Here is a 14,672-nt window from a genome sequence, read left to right as displayed (position 1 = left end):
AGTTCACTCTCCTGATAAAATTTAAAAGGTTCAATAAAAACAAAAAGATAATAGGAGACAAAGACAATGAAGCAAAGGGTTAAAATGGCTGGCTGCTCAGCTCTCTGCCAAGAGCACACCTGGTGCTTTAGAAACACGCTTTATATACTGTTTCTACTGCATCGACTTGATGCATTTTCAAACCTTTCCAGGAACTGTTTTGCATGGCCACTCCTTGGATCTGCCTTTTTAGAGCATGCGCATTTCTTGGCTTTGCGGTTTTAATTCCTTTCTCATCATCTTTTAATTTGGGCTTTGGCTTCTTCTTCCACAGGCAGTGAGTGTTGATAGCAGCCTGGGCCCCATCATCTGTTCAATGGAGGTTATCCTGCCCTTTCAAGCTGGACCTGAACATAACAGCTAAATTATTCTGACCTACACCTAAATTCTTGCTAATAGCAGGAGAAAAAGACTACGTTCACACAGCAAAAGCCATTCTAACATTATACATGTAACATTCATCTTAATACTTGTGAAAACCCAACACCACAATATGCATTTATAACTGTCAGATAATTTACATACTGAAAAAGTCACTAGGACAACCAAAGATGCCTGAAAATTGCTTTATTTGTTCATAGGGTTTGTGCGTTACAGCAAGCATAAGTTTAGCTACCATGGACCAAAGTCTGGAAGAACGTTTCATGTTAACCATTAAGATACACAGTGAGTAGAGCCCACATCTGCAAACAACATGCTGTTTTTATATTGCTGGAACCTAACATTCACGAGTTACAGATCCTTGATATCCTTCTGGACGTTCCACAGTGTGTCCGCGCTCTGCCTCAGCTGGGTCACCTCATCGTCCTTCAGCTTTTGGTTGATGACACTTGTCAGGCCAGAGGCACTTAGGACAGAAGGCAGGCTCAAGAAGACATCGTTCTGAATGCCATACATGCCCTGTCACAAACAAAAGAGATCAGACAAAGGCCGGTCACCACAGATTTGTGATTGGTTTATGCTGCAGAGAACCTCCTCAGAGCAGAGCTCAAAAACCATTGTTTTACAACCTGTAGAAAAATTTCAGCCATGAAGTATTCAAGAAAATAGATAGTATAGAGCTGTTCTGAACCAAATGCCTGGCAATACCAAACAGCTGATGGCAGAAACCCCACCTTCAAACCTCTCTCTCACTTTTAGTTCCATATAGCAAGGAGCTGAAAAGATTTAGACACAGGATTAGGACAGGCCAACAGAGGGAGCAGTTCCCCCCGCTCAGAGCCCTTGCTGCAGCAGAGCTTGTGGAGCTGGTACAGTCCACATGCAGCCAGTTACACCAGCTAGAAAAGGACAGTGGTTCCTGGAATCACAGCTGGACCTGCAAGAAAACTTCCACTTTTACACTGAAACGTCCTTTCAAGGAATCTGCCTATGCCATACATGGCAAAACTTCACAAAAGGGTAGGTCTGCACAGAGAACTTTATTTTCAGCTCCATACTTGTGAGAGTAGGCTAAGAGGTCAGTCTAGAACAAACAGCAATAGTAAGCTGCCATTTGAAATTCAGAGTAGTGTTTTACAAAGCTTTCTTCATTCAGCATCTTGCTAACTGAGGCTATTTAGCTTGTCCAAAACAATAAAATGAGCCACAGTGTCCAAGTAGCTGTCAATTCTTACCTTTACCAGAGTAGCAACTGAATGAATCCGGAACAGGTTCTTCAGTATGGTCTCACAGAGGTCAGCCACACTAAGGCCAATAGCCCAGTTTGTGTATCCCTTTAGTTTGATCACCTCGTAGGCACTAAGGAAACATTGAAATACAACTTCATGGAGAAGCATCAAGCAAGTCACTGCAAATTACAAGTCTTAAAACAAGTGAATGTTAGCCATTTAAAAATGTTCAAACTCCTGAAACACACTAAGTTTTGGAATTAAAATGTCCAAGTTATGTATTTCGACATTAAAGCATAAAATCTACCTTATCCCCTATGCATAACAAAGAATCCTGCTGTTCTCACAGGATTAGCTGAAAGCAAAATTAGATGTCATCTAGAAAGAGATCCTAGTGTTAAGTAGAAAACCACACCTATACCTGACAAGTTCACTGTTTCAGTCAGGGGCACAATGGAATAGGTAAACACTTAAGAGTCAAGGAACCACTATATCCTGAGGTTTTTAGCCAACATCGGCACACACTTTATCCCAGTGAGCATATATTCACTTCACAGAAGACTTAGCAACATGTAGTCAGCTGTGCACAAACTCTCCTGCATCCCTGAACAGAATTTTCCCCAATTCCAGCACTCTGCTCACAGAAGCATGCTATCTTTTCCTGGGCTTGTGCCCTTTGAACTAAGTTTCCCATTGAAGAAGCTCATCTGGGAAAACAAGCATCCACAGCTCTAGGTGCTCCAGCACTTGAGTAGGTTTATTATGCAATAACTTATCTCTCTCCAGGATAACAAATCTTACCAGCTGAAATCATGCATTTCTGTGTTTAAAAAAACAGTCCCACTCACTCAAGCAACGCTCTACCTAAGAGGGAATGAAAGCTGCACCAGAACAGAGGCAGAGTGCAGACAAACTGTTGTCAGCATGGCATCCATCCACATTCATCATACCTTGCAACCACTTGTTTGTGGATCTCCTTCCAGTTCTCAGGATCATTGTCAGTTCCCATGGCAGGATTCAGCTCCTGGAGGCAAACCCCTGCCACGTTCACTCCGCTCCAAACAGCCACTGCAACAGAGGCAGGACATCAGTGCCAACAGCACTTGGCAACTCCTCCTCCACCTTTCCTAGCTAAAATAATTGGAAACGAACTAGGAACAGCCAGAATCACAACAATGGTTGAGGCAGGTTTTAGGTTTTTATTAGCTACAGTTAAATCTGAGAAGTCTGGGAGTCAAACATGAGACTGTTTCAGTACTGGCACTTTTACAAGTCACTTGTAACATGTGACAGCAGAACTTTCAGACCCTGGAAGTTTCTGAAGTCAGAAACATCATATTCTAGTAAAAAGTCACATTTTAGCTACCCAGGCTTTTAGAACTGATTTTACTCAGATCTGCAGCATTTGCAGTTTCACTAATCAGTATTAGGATTGGCCTTCAAGAAGTCCATTCTTATTTACACAAGTAAGAGGATAACAATAAGCAAGCCTAGAATATCAAGAAAGGAATTTGCACCTCTCCCTGCATCCTGGAAGCTCAGAGGCAGGCTCAGTCTCTGTTTCTGGGAAGTAAGCAGGAATTTGGAGTTACTTCAAAGCAAAACCAGCTGTGACACTGACTCGGAATAAGCTCTGCATGTACTCAGCCAAACTCTGCTTCCATCGGTGTAGGGCTGGTTACAGTAACTGCTGCTGTCAGCTATCAGTATCAGACACTGCACTTTGATCAAATGCAAAGGGACAATGAAGAGGTGGCTCCCTTAGAAATACACAGCACGAAAATATAAAACAGTAACAATCTACATAAACGTTCTGCTGCAGTATTTCAGACTTGGAATACATGAACTGTCGCCCTGAAAACTCAGCTTCTGAGCTTGCTGACATAGTTTTCTAAGACTTTCCCAGGACAGTAACTGTAAACATAGAGATACGTATACATTCTTTCTGTTACACGTCTTGTCATGGCCAGTGCAGTGGGAAGGTGTTATCCTAACCATCCAATCCCTGGCAGTGGTCAGAAACCTATAAATCCTGGGAGGAAAAATAAACTTTCTCTTCCTTTCACCACACCTCGAGCTGTGTCCGTGTGATCTACTCAGCACCAGCGGCAACACATGAACTGAATTAGGACAGATAAACTTTTTTTGATTTCACATTTTAAAACTACCTCTGTTTCAAACAGCAAGGAGAAAAGTCACAAAATAAGGTAAAGGATAATTTTGTTAGCCAATAACAAGCTATGCTATTGACCTAGCAAGTGCTGATAGTGATTTCAGAGAACTGTGCTACAGGCTATTGAATGGTACTCCAAAAACTGAGGATAAAGAGGAGGACCAAGCTGTAGCCTTCACAACAGAACCTCACAAAATTGGCCCTTTCAGTTCAGGCTTTAATTGTACAGCCACAATCATATTTATTAAATATGTATAGGTAGATTTCCTGTAGACTTCCTCAACTCTAATCTTCATAAAAATACAGCAAAGTACCAAGTTACTCAAGCTCAACTGCAGCTATTCCTTCAGAATCCTGTAACAAACCTCAGGCCTCAACCTCTGAAATGATATTGCTTATTCCCAGGGAGGTCAGAACTGCTCCTTACCACTGGAATCACCGTGCTCTCCCAAGATCCAGCCATGGCAGCTGCTTGGATGGATCCCAAGTTTCTCAGACATCAGATAACGGAATCTGGCTGTGTCCAGATTGCAGCCACTTCCAATCACACGGTTTTTTGGCAGCCCACTCAGCTTCCATGTGACATAGGTTAATATATCCACTGAAAGGAAAAGCATGCATGGCAAATGAAACTCCACTCACACCAAGAATGCTCCAACAATTACCTTACTGAGCATAGCAGGGCAATCAAGAGGACTCAAAACACAGCTGTGTTCACTGGTAAAGGAATTTTGGATCTGACTGTTTGGGGAATTAAAATGGATACAGTGCTTGAAATTTTGAACAGTAGCTTGATGGGTCCTAAGAAAATTCAAGGAAGGTCTTTAGAGATTAGATTCCTACCAGCTAAAGCTGGTCACACTTTTTTTGGTCACAATTAAAGCCCTAGGGCATTCAGAACTGGGACTGATCTCATGTGGATAAAACATTCCAGCAATTTCCTGAATAATGTTCCCTTCCAGTTCACCATCACGACAACAGGTTAAACAATTTACAATCAAAAGTCTGAGATTTACATACTCTTTGTAGTTGGAAATTCCTTCAGTTTAGTTTCTTGATTTTTGCACTAAGCACTTTCTGCATCTACCACCTCTGCAGCATGAAAAGCCAGATGAGCAATGTGCTTTAGCTGCATGTGTTTCTAAAAATACAGTTTTAGGAAAAAATCCAAAGCTAGGTAGGGCAGACAGAAGGATGTGAACAGAGAGAAAAACCTTAAATCCACAGCTCAAAGCAATAACAATAACCAGGCTGCAGGAATTGACTCCAACTCTGAGGAGCTAGGCAGTTCTCAGGAGGCAACACATTTGTCTAGACAGATCTGAAATGCATTATTTGCTCTGCTCAGGCACCAAAGCACAGTTCATACCTCACAAGAGGCATGTTCCCTACAGCTTCAGCTGGGGCAGGGAAGGGCACCAAGGTTACACCTCCAAAGTCCCTTTTCATGGGGTCACAATGACCTTCACTATATAAGACTAGTTGACAAAACCCCCCAGAGAGAAAACAAAGGATTATAAAAACAATTCTGAAAAAGCACCATGCAAATCTCCTTTTGCAGCTGTTCTGCTGGAAAGAAGTTGACAGGTTGAATTCACAACCTTGATACAACAAGAACTGCCTGATCTTTGTCTCAGTTTGGTTTTCAGGGAAGTGATTAAAACTGCTGCAAGTTACTGTATTTGTTCAAAACACTGGCTAATTGTACACCACCAAATTACTCAACCCCCAACAGAGCATACACTGGTTCTACTCTGCCAGGTTATCTTTAAAAGCAGTGTCACTTCATCACCACAGTTCTTCAGTGCTGGCTTCAGATGTTGAAGTAAGCAAAGACTACCCTACAGGGTCGCCCTACAAAGCCCATCAGAACATTTGCAGTCACCTTTAGACATCCAAATATCCAAACTATTTCAGTGCAATGAGATACTTGCAAGTGAACATACAAATATGCATAATTAACTCTTTTTCTGTTTTAACTGAACTGTGGAGTACAATCAGCCCTTGTTTCACCAAAGCCTTCAGCATGCAAATTCTTTCTCCTGAAAACATAGCCATGACTATAGGACAAGTTCTTCATGCTGAAAATCAGCCCTATCCTATCCACACACAAAAGCTATCCATTAGAGATAAAAATTTTAAACCTTCTATTGCTTAAGCCAAAGTATGCAAAGAACCTAAGTATTTATCACAAAGCATTCTTTTAAAATATGGACAAGACAAGTTCTGAATAAAGAGAGCATCAGAAAGTACAGAGTATTTATCTGTACCATCAGATGTCCACAAAAAGCTATTAAGTTTCAAAAATTTGTATTTGAAGAGATTTTCTGAGAACTAACTAATGTTTTATTTTGCCAAACCAAATATGTAAGTATTTAGGAAAAGACTGCCTTACCTGGATTGGAAACCACCAGGATGATGCAGTTGGGGCTGTACTTGACAATCTGAGGAATGATGAATTTGAAGACGTTCACATTCCTCTGCACCAGGTTGAGCCGACTCTCCCCCTCCTGCTGACGGACTCCTGCAGTCACCACCACGATCTTGGAGTTGGCAGTGACAGCATAGTCTAACCAGAGCACAGGGGAGAAGATACAGAGGGTATTTAAAACAATTCCACTAATTCCAGTAACACTGTGTTAATACCGGAGTTACAGGGAGCTCCTGCACTGTGCATTGCATTCAAACCCAGAAACACAAGACATCAGTTTGAAAGCCAGCACCATCTCATAACACTGACCTAATATATCAATATGTGGGTGTTGAGAGTACATTTAACCATTCTGACTCTTATTTCCACTATGAAAATAATACTATTTCTTCTACATACAGTTTCACTAAAATCAATTTTATTAAACAAGCCACAAATTGTAAAGAGATGTAAGAGAGAGCTACTCCCATTATGGTGTTTATCGTTACTCCAACTCACACATTTCAACTTCTTCAATGCCAAATCCCAAGAGTTCTTTGGGACTGCCCAACTAATTCTCCACTACTAAGCAAAGTCACAGAATACCAGTGTTAAATCAAAGAAAGTGAGGTGCACCTTTGTCTGCCACAATCTTATGAGTGTGAAGGAACACGCTCCCGTGCTGCAGGTCCATCATTTCTCCTTTTAGTTTGTCTTCCATGACATCAACCAAAGCAAGCTCATCACAAAGACCCTGAAAACAGCAAAATTTGGAGTCAATGAAGTAGTTCACATGCATTTTAAAGTTAACCCAGAGCTGAGCTAAATTACATTTTAAAGTAACACATTTCACCCATCTGAAAGCATCTCTTCTCCAAATAAACCAGCCCTATCTTGGTGTTCTGATGCATCCCACAAAATCAGAGGCTGCTACAGCACAGCTTCATGGAACTAAGTCAGACTTTCCAAACACACTGCACAGCCAACCCTTTGCTAGGAAAGCACTTCTTAAGTTTAGTTATTACCTCTGGAAAAAAGTTGCATCTTTCAGAGTTGTGGCAAACCCTCTAAATCTATCCAGAAAATAGGCCTGTTTTAAATATTTAAATAACTGAAAGAACACACCATGTATTTATCAAATAAGTATTCTCTTTCAACATGCCATCAGTCAATTCATTTCACAAAAGTATACAATGGGAACAGACTTCCTCAACACTAAAATGGAGAGAAAAAGGATTCTTGGGCTGTTTTTCTCTACAGGAGCTACTGTGTGATATTAACATGGCAGAACAGATTTAGCTTCCATTTCTAAATCAGTATGGTAACATCAGTGATTTGTCTCTAACTGAGCCGGAAGTAAATAACCAATTTTGGTAATTTGGTTATATTTGGTTATAGTGGAAATTTTAGAGTCGTGCAATATATATTTAATATATATTTATATATTTAATACCACACCAACAATCTGAAATCAGTACTAGAGCCAAGCATCTTGCACAAGTCAAATCCACACCATATTGGGCAGCAGTGGCTGAACATGTGCCAGCAGAGCTGGCTAAAAAGGTCAAAAGCATTCTGGCTGTATCGGGAATAGTGTGGCCAGCAGGACCAGAGAGAGCAGTGACTGTGCCCCTGGGCTTGGCACTGGTGAGGCCACACCTCAAATCCTGTGTTCCCTCACTACAAAGACATTGAAGGGCTGGAGTGTGTCCAGGGTAGCTGTGGAAAGGGCTGGACCATCAGGAGGAGCTGAGGGAGCTGGAGGAGCTCAGCCTGGAGAAAAGGAGGCTCAGGAGGGACCTTCTGACTCTGACAGGAGGGGGCAGCCCAGGGTCAGGCTCTGCACCCAGGAAACAAGGGACAGGATGCAGGCTGTGCCAGGGGAGGTTTAGATTGGATAGGAGGAAAAAATTCATTACCAGAAGGGTGGTCAGGCATTGAAACAGGCTGCCCAGGGAAGCTGTTAGGTCACAATCCTTTGATGTGTTTATAAAACTTTTAGATGTGGCACTTGGGGACATGCTGGACTTGGCAGTGCTGGGTTGGTTGGTCTCAATTATCATAAGAGATCTTTTCCAGCCCAAATGATTCTATTACATTATTATAATTCAGCTACAAGAATCAGATGGTTTTATTATAAAAACATTTTATACTGCAGCTTGTAGATGTGAGAGAGTAAAAGCAGGAGCCTGATTAAAATAAACTCCATGTTATCATCCATGCTTGAAGAATTTAAAACCAGTTCTTATTGTGGGTTTGGTCCATACTGTTCATTAACATTAAAACTTTGTGCTTAGGTATCTGAAAACACAGTTTGATCCTGCTTAGAAAAATGCAATAAACGAATGCTGAATTGTGGTTCAGTTTGTGGTAACATCACCTGGCTCCCTCACAGGTTACAGCACTTCAAAACCAATCGATTTCAGACCATGAGAGGCAATAATGTGCTTAAAAATATAAAAACCCACAATGAACTGTCCCTGTTTTTCCATTAGATTTCTTCTTTACTTATTTATTTAAAAACTATTTGCCACATTTGCATCAGTTTCACACTTAGTTTCACTGTGGCCTGCTCTGTCAGTTTTTCCATGCTCACAGGGCTCATGAATATCAGCAAGTGAAAGGCCTTACCTTTTTTTTTTTTTTTAACAATTAAATGCATTGAACATGCATTAAAACATACATCCTCAGGGTAATACACTGGAGGATCATCAACAGCAAAATACAGCTAGTTTATTCATACAACCAAGATTTTTCAGCTGACTGTGAGATACCTGATTTAAGATCTGCCCCTGCAAGGGGGCAGGGTACATCTGCTGATGCCTTCTTTTCAAAACAAAAAAAAAATCTGCAGTTTCCATCTTTTCAAATTTAATGAATTCACAATATTCTCTAAAAACTAAGTGCAAAGAACAGGACATCCTCGTTGATTAATAAGCCTTTACTTTACTCAAAGCCTGCACCATGAGATTTGACAAAAATATCCCACAAACCAGTAATAGGAAAAGTCATAATAACCTCTAAGTCCAACCCTCTGTTTTTATTTATTTAAAAACTAGCTAATACCTCTCTGGAAAAAATAAAGTCACATAAACAAGCAAAAAGGGCTTAAGAGAAATCAAAAAGCTGCTGAGGGGGATAGCATTATTTTCAGCTACTAGGGCACATATTCTTTAAAATAATAAAAAGCAAACCCTCTCAATTCCTATCCTGTAATTCACCTAGATTTTTGCTCTGTCCCCATTCTTTGTCCAGCAGAGCTCCCTCACCAAGCAAACTCCAGCTTTGCTGTGGGAGAATAAAAAAACTAAGACAAGAATGAGAAGTTTGGCAGGGGCTGCTGAGTCAGCCCTACCTACATTTTCCCAGCAGCTGGGAAAATCATTCTGCCTAAAGAGACATTTACTGCTAAGCACAGACAGAAAGGTGAGAGAACAAGGAGAGGCTGAATGTGGAGGTCAGGCTTGTAGGTCACTGCTTGCCTACCCAAACTGCTAATGATTCATTCCTGTGCCAACCTCCCAAACGTCCCACCCTTTGCTAAGACAGGCAGTGCAGAGCACGACAGCTTGGAGAGCACGCTGTCCTTGAGCCGTACCTTTCCAAGGATGCTTATAGCAGAGGCCATCCCAACCTGGCCAACCCCCACAACCGTGATCTTGTTGTTGGGAGCCTTGGATTCCTCCGCAATGGGGCTGATCAGCTTGTCCTTGACAGTGGCCATGGTGCTCTGTGAGGAGAAACAGAAAGATGCGGATCAGAGCGGGCCAGAGGGAGCTGAAAGTCATGTTCTGAATGGAGCAGTCACCTGCCACAGCCGCCTTTACATAAGGCGGCTCCAGGCACACTGCCCTTGCTCGCAGGGCTCCTTCCCAGCCACGAGTCACCCCACACGACCCACACACCGCGGGGCGCTGGGCCCTGCCTGTGCCCGCCCAGTGGCTGACCGGGGGAGGTCTCGGCAGCACAGCTCGCTCACGCCGTTCCCAGGGCCGCCCACCGGAGGGAGAAATTCCATCACCGCTGCCGGGCCCTGGGCATTCACCCTCGGCACACCGGGGGCCCGGGATGGGACACCACGAGCCAGCCGGGTCGCAGGGAGCGGGCTGGGGCTTCCCCGGTTCCTTTCCCTGGGCCCCCGAGGCTCCCTGGGGCCCACGGCCGCGCCAGGCCGCAGGGCAGCCAGGGGCACCGCGGCACCCTGAGCACGGCTGGGGACCAGCCCGGAGCCACCGTCCGGCTCCGGCCCCCACCCCAAACCCTCGGCAGCCACAGCCCAATTTAAGCCATCCCAGACGCCAATCCTCGGGGCCCGCAGCCTGGCTCCGGCCGCCCCAAACCCCAACCCAAGCATCCGGGAACCGCAGTTCGGCTCCGACCACTCCAGACCCCAACAACAACCCTGGCGAGCCAGCCGCGGCCACCCCAATCATCACCCGCTGCCCACGCAGGGATGCTCGGCCCGCGGCAACGGCACAAGCCCGGCGGGATCGAGCCACCCGGGGCAACAGTGACGGGCCGGCTGGGCGGGCATCCAGCAGCCCCCGTCCCGGAGCGGGGTCTCCCCGTACGCACCGGGCAGCGGGAGCAGCGCAGGAGCGGCGAGCGGAGCGCGGTGTGCGGCGTTCGGGCAACGAGCGCTCCGCAACGGAAGCGGCGCGGGGAGCCCGGGGCTCGAGTAGCGAGCGCTCCGCAGCGGAAGGGGGCGAAGGGAGCCCGGGGCTCGAGCAGCGACCGCTCCGCAGCGGAAAGAGGCGAAGGGATCCCGGGGCTCGGGGCTCAGGCAATGAGCGCTCCGCAGCGGAAGGGGCGGTCCCGGCCGCGGCACCGGGGGGAGGCGGCGGACGCGCGCTCAATCCCCGCCAAGGACGGAGCCTCAAGGATGTCGATGTCCCGGCCCCGCAGTGGCGCAGTGCCGGCCCGTCCCTGGAGCTGTGGCCCCGCTGGGTACGCGGCCGGGAGCAGCGATGCTTCTTCTGGGGAGCGGGCACTGGTGGCCTCGGCAGCGTCACTTTCACAGGGGACGACGAGGCTGTTGGTCCCTGGCATCACAGAGCCACAGGCTTGGCCAGAGTCGTTGCAAGGGAGGTTAAAATACGGGGAAAATAAAGTACTTTACCTGATCTTTCGGGGAGAGGTTGCTCAAGTTGGGGATATCTCCTCAGTCAGGGGTATCTGATTTTTGCGCTCGCTGATTTCTGCCTTGGGGCTGACTCCGGTTGGATTTTTGGTGGTTGGACGAATCCCTTCTGGAGGCACGGAGCGATGCCTTGGCCGGAATAAGGGATGTAACCTGAGGCAGGCCAACAAGGAATGTAACCTGAGCGGAGCCTCACCACCACGCCTCCTCCCTCTCTTTGGGCTTCGGCCAAACGCGCATCACATTCATTCTATTTAGCGATATCCAGTAGAGCATCCCTTTAAAATGGTAATAAGCGTGAATGTAGTTTAACGCCTTGTTAAAATAATAAGCAGACCCGGCACTGTAAATAGCAATAAGAGTCAGGTATTTTCCTCAGGCCCAGGGAACGCACAAACTGAAAATCCGGGTGTACAATAGGCCACTGCTGCTGAGTAGAGAAGGAAGTGATTTCTTGGAATTCCTCCAGGACCAAAGCAAGCAAAATATAGGAAATAGTGTTTTCATCTAAAGCTGTAACATTACATCTTTTTAGCTGTAAAGGAAGAAAGTAGAAACAGAACACTGAATGGTATGCAATTCGTCCCAGTGGGGAAGAAAACAGAAAGGTTTAGGTTCCTCATCACATGGAACATGATTTAGTCTCTCTCAGAAGAGGGAAAACAGAACAGTAGATTCCAGAGTCCTCCCAAATAAGTCACTGGGTTAAATGGGACTAGGCAGAGAGCCTAGCTCTGCCTGCAACTGTGGCTACCTCTTTTTTTTTTCCCCCTTTTTAAACTTTATTCTTTTTTATTCTGTTGTTGCAGCTAGTTTAAAATTTTATTTATTTTATTTTATTTTTTTCCATATATTTTGCTGGGTTTAGTAATAACTGGATTAATTCCCTGTGGCTCACCAAGCAGCCAAATGATGATGTGAGCATGGGAGAGGTAGTGAACGTGGTGGTGAGCAAAGGATGAAACCTGATTTTCTGGGCAGCAGATCACTGCAGATCCATACTGGCTTGAAATCACTGTCTAACTGTGGCCTTCTTTTCTTGTTCACATTGTTTGAATTTGCACAGGGTCCCCTGCAGAGAAAGAAATTAGTTAAGCCATCCACATGACACTTCAGGTAGCAGCTTGCTGTAAGAAAATCAATTCAAGACTTTGAAATTATGGCTGCAATGGGAGCTGGAGGTAAATAATAATTACACAATGAAATGTAAGGGTCAGAAAATCTATCTTCTATAATCACAACAGGAACATGAACAGCTGAAAATTAAGGAAATAGGGAGGAAGGGAGATAAAAATATTCTGGAGAGGTTAGGGAAGGACCAGAGGAAGTTTTCTTAATTCCTGAACTGTAACCAATGGTCCTTGTCCTGCCAGTGCCTGTTGTGAGGAGCATTCACCACTGTATTGTGTTTTCTTTGGACAGGATCCTTCTCTCTCCTTATGAACTTTCAATAATCACAGTAGCACAGTAGCATTTAGAATTAGAGAGTGAAATGCTACATTCCTATTTGCAAGATATTAAAGCTTTAAAAGACAGACTGTACCATTTACCACAGGTTACAACAGCTCTTCTGGGCCCTCATTTAGATCAGGCTTAATTTCGCATGCAGTGCTAAAAGCACGGGGTATTTAATCCCCTCCCTGAAGTCCTTTCAATCTAAATAGACATGGCAGGAGCAAGACAGTAGTTGGAAGAAAGAAGCTTACACCCTCTTCCTGCTCTTAATTATTTATTTACTTATTGTTCCAGATGGTGGAGGATCGAGGCACAGAGAGGTGAAAAGATCTCAGCAAGGTCACACAGAAAGTCTCCTGGTGACAGGTCACAGTTTCAAAGTTCAGCTCCTGTTTGGCAACATTGGCATTTTTGATGCAGCGCAGTTCTCCAGAAAAGCAAACCCTAATGTCAAGGAACACAGTATAAATAAATTTTCCTGGTAACCATACAGTTACAGCATATATTTTGCATATATATTTTAGTCACATTCAACTTTTGGGTTGTATACAAAGTGTGTCATTAGATAAACCTGAGATACTTCACTAGTTCCATCTGCCCTGTCATCTTCCCAAGATGAAAGTAGATAGGATTCCCTGCTGTTTCTTTTTGCCAAAACTACCCTTAAACCTGATTAAAAAAAGAGAGATCTCAGTTGAAAAACTCTATTCATGGGACTGTTTCACACAGCAAGATGCTGATGTTCTGATGACAACTGTAGCCCTAAATCATGAAGAATTTAAGGTAGGAAAGGATGGAATCCATTATAACACAGGATGGGATGTAGGGCTGATGGCAATGTAAAGATTCTCTCTCACTGTGTTAGACCTGGTAGATCACACCTTTACCCTACAGGATGGATGTGTTCTAAGCACTAATTATGGCACGTGGATGTAATGGAGGGAAAAGAATTAGATGTTCAGGTTTGCAAAATACGGAGAACTGAATTAATCTGCTGGAAATTAAGTGCTGTCACATGCAGTGCTGGCAGGTGCTGAATTAAAATTCTGGTCTGCCCATGTTGATTCTGTGCTTCTTCACCTGGATGTGCTATTGGGAGGGAAAATACATCATGCAATAAAGAAAAATGATCTTGGAGTGGCAGCTTCACAAGCTTCTTTTTCCCTGGTTTTGTTTGAAGGAACAGCTCCTTAGTTTTGGCAGCAAACCAACTTTCTGTTTAATTTTTGTTTAAAGATTAGACAGTGTAAACAGATAATACACTCATAATAGTTAAGTGCTTTAGAACGGAGTTCATAAAAAAAAACAAAACCAAACAAACACATCATGAGCTTGGGGACTATAGTGCAAAAGGAGTGAAATGTGATGATCTTATTTAATTAATATCTTTGATAGCAGAGGAAACAAATGGTGATAAGTTTTACAGTTAGGTTAAGTAAAAACACACAGTTTGTAATAACTAAATGGCATTGATTTAATGAGCTCTGGCTCATTAAAACGTTCAGGAGAAACTACAGCTGCTAAAAAAACTGACAAGACAGAAATGGGGCAAATATATGCAAATGCTTGCATATGCAAGCAAAAGTATGTGAAATTGAAATTACAGACAGACAATGATTTTTTTATCAGTAGATGAATTTCCAGACAATAAGGATGGGTTTGTTTTTTTCTTCTGAAATGGTTAACTGATCAGAAAACTTAGTAGTCCTAAGATTTTTATCTATGGATTTTGTGATTTTATTTTTATGTCTGAAGGAGTGATTATGGCCTTGTCAGGCTAACACCTCTCCAGACACAGATGCAAGGCCATGTTCATGCTGAAGAGTTTTTTTACATCAGTGCAAT

The 14,672-nt window shown here is 43.8% G+C and overlaps 1 protein-coding gene and 1 long non-coding RNA gene across 3 annotated transcripts; one reads left to right on the top strand and one right to left on the bottom strand.

Moving 5' to 3' along the window:
- Window positions 1–589: 589 nt before the first annotated feature.
- LDHB (lactate dehydrogenase B) lies at window positions 590–11,513 on the bottom strand. Of its 2 annotated transcripts, none has more exons than XM_015629142.2 (8): window positions 10,808–10,996; window positions 9,831–9,962; window positions 6,869–6,986; window positions 6,218–6,391; window positions 4,250–4,423; window positions 2,600–2,717; window positions 1,656–1,779; window positions 590–939 (listed from the first exon to the last, which is right to left on the bottom strand). In XM_015629142.2, the coding sequence occupies exons 2-8, from the start codon at window positions 9,954–9,956 to the stop codon at window positions 772–774; spliced, it is 1,002 nt and encodes a 333-aa protein (XP_015484628.1). In that variant the 5' UTR covers window positions 9,957–9,962; window positions 10,808–10,996; the 3' UTR covers window positions 590–771. The 2 variants fall into 2 exon arrangements, with proteins under 2 accessions (XP_015484628.1, XP_015484629.1); XM_015629143.3 differs by lacking the exon at window positions 10,808–10,996 and adding an exon at window positions 11,352–11,513 and having other exon boundaries at window positions 594–939.
- On the top strand, window positions 11,097–13,330 carry LOC107205043. Its single transcript, XR_001521826.3, has 3 exons — window positions 11,097–11,179; window positions 12,439–12,553; window positions 13,122–13,330. It is a non-coding gene; the product is annotated as an uncharacterized LOC107205043 (long non-coding RNA).
- Window positions 13,331–14,672: the final 1,342 nt, after the last annotated feature.

This window comes from Parus major, chromosome 1A (genome assembly GCF_001522545.3).
Source record: "Parus major isolate Abel chromosome 1A, Parus_major1.1, whole genome shotgun sequence".
Classification (NCBI taxonomy): Eukaryota; Metazoa; Chordata; class Aves; order Passeriformes; family Paridae; genus Parus; species Parus major.
Note: the sequence above shows the minus strand (reverse complement) of the source record. Positions and strands in the feature narration are given on the sequence as shown.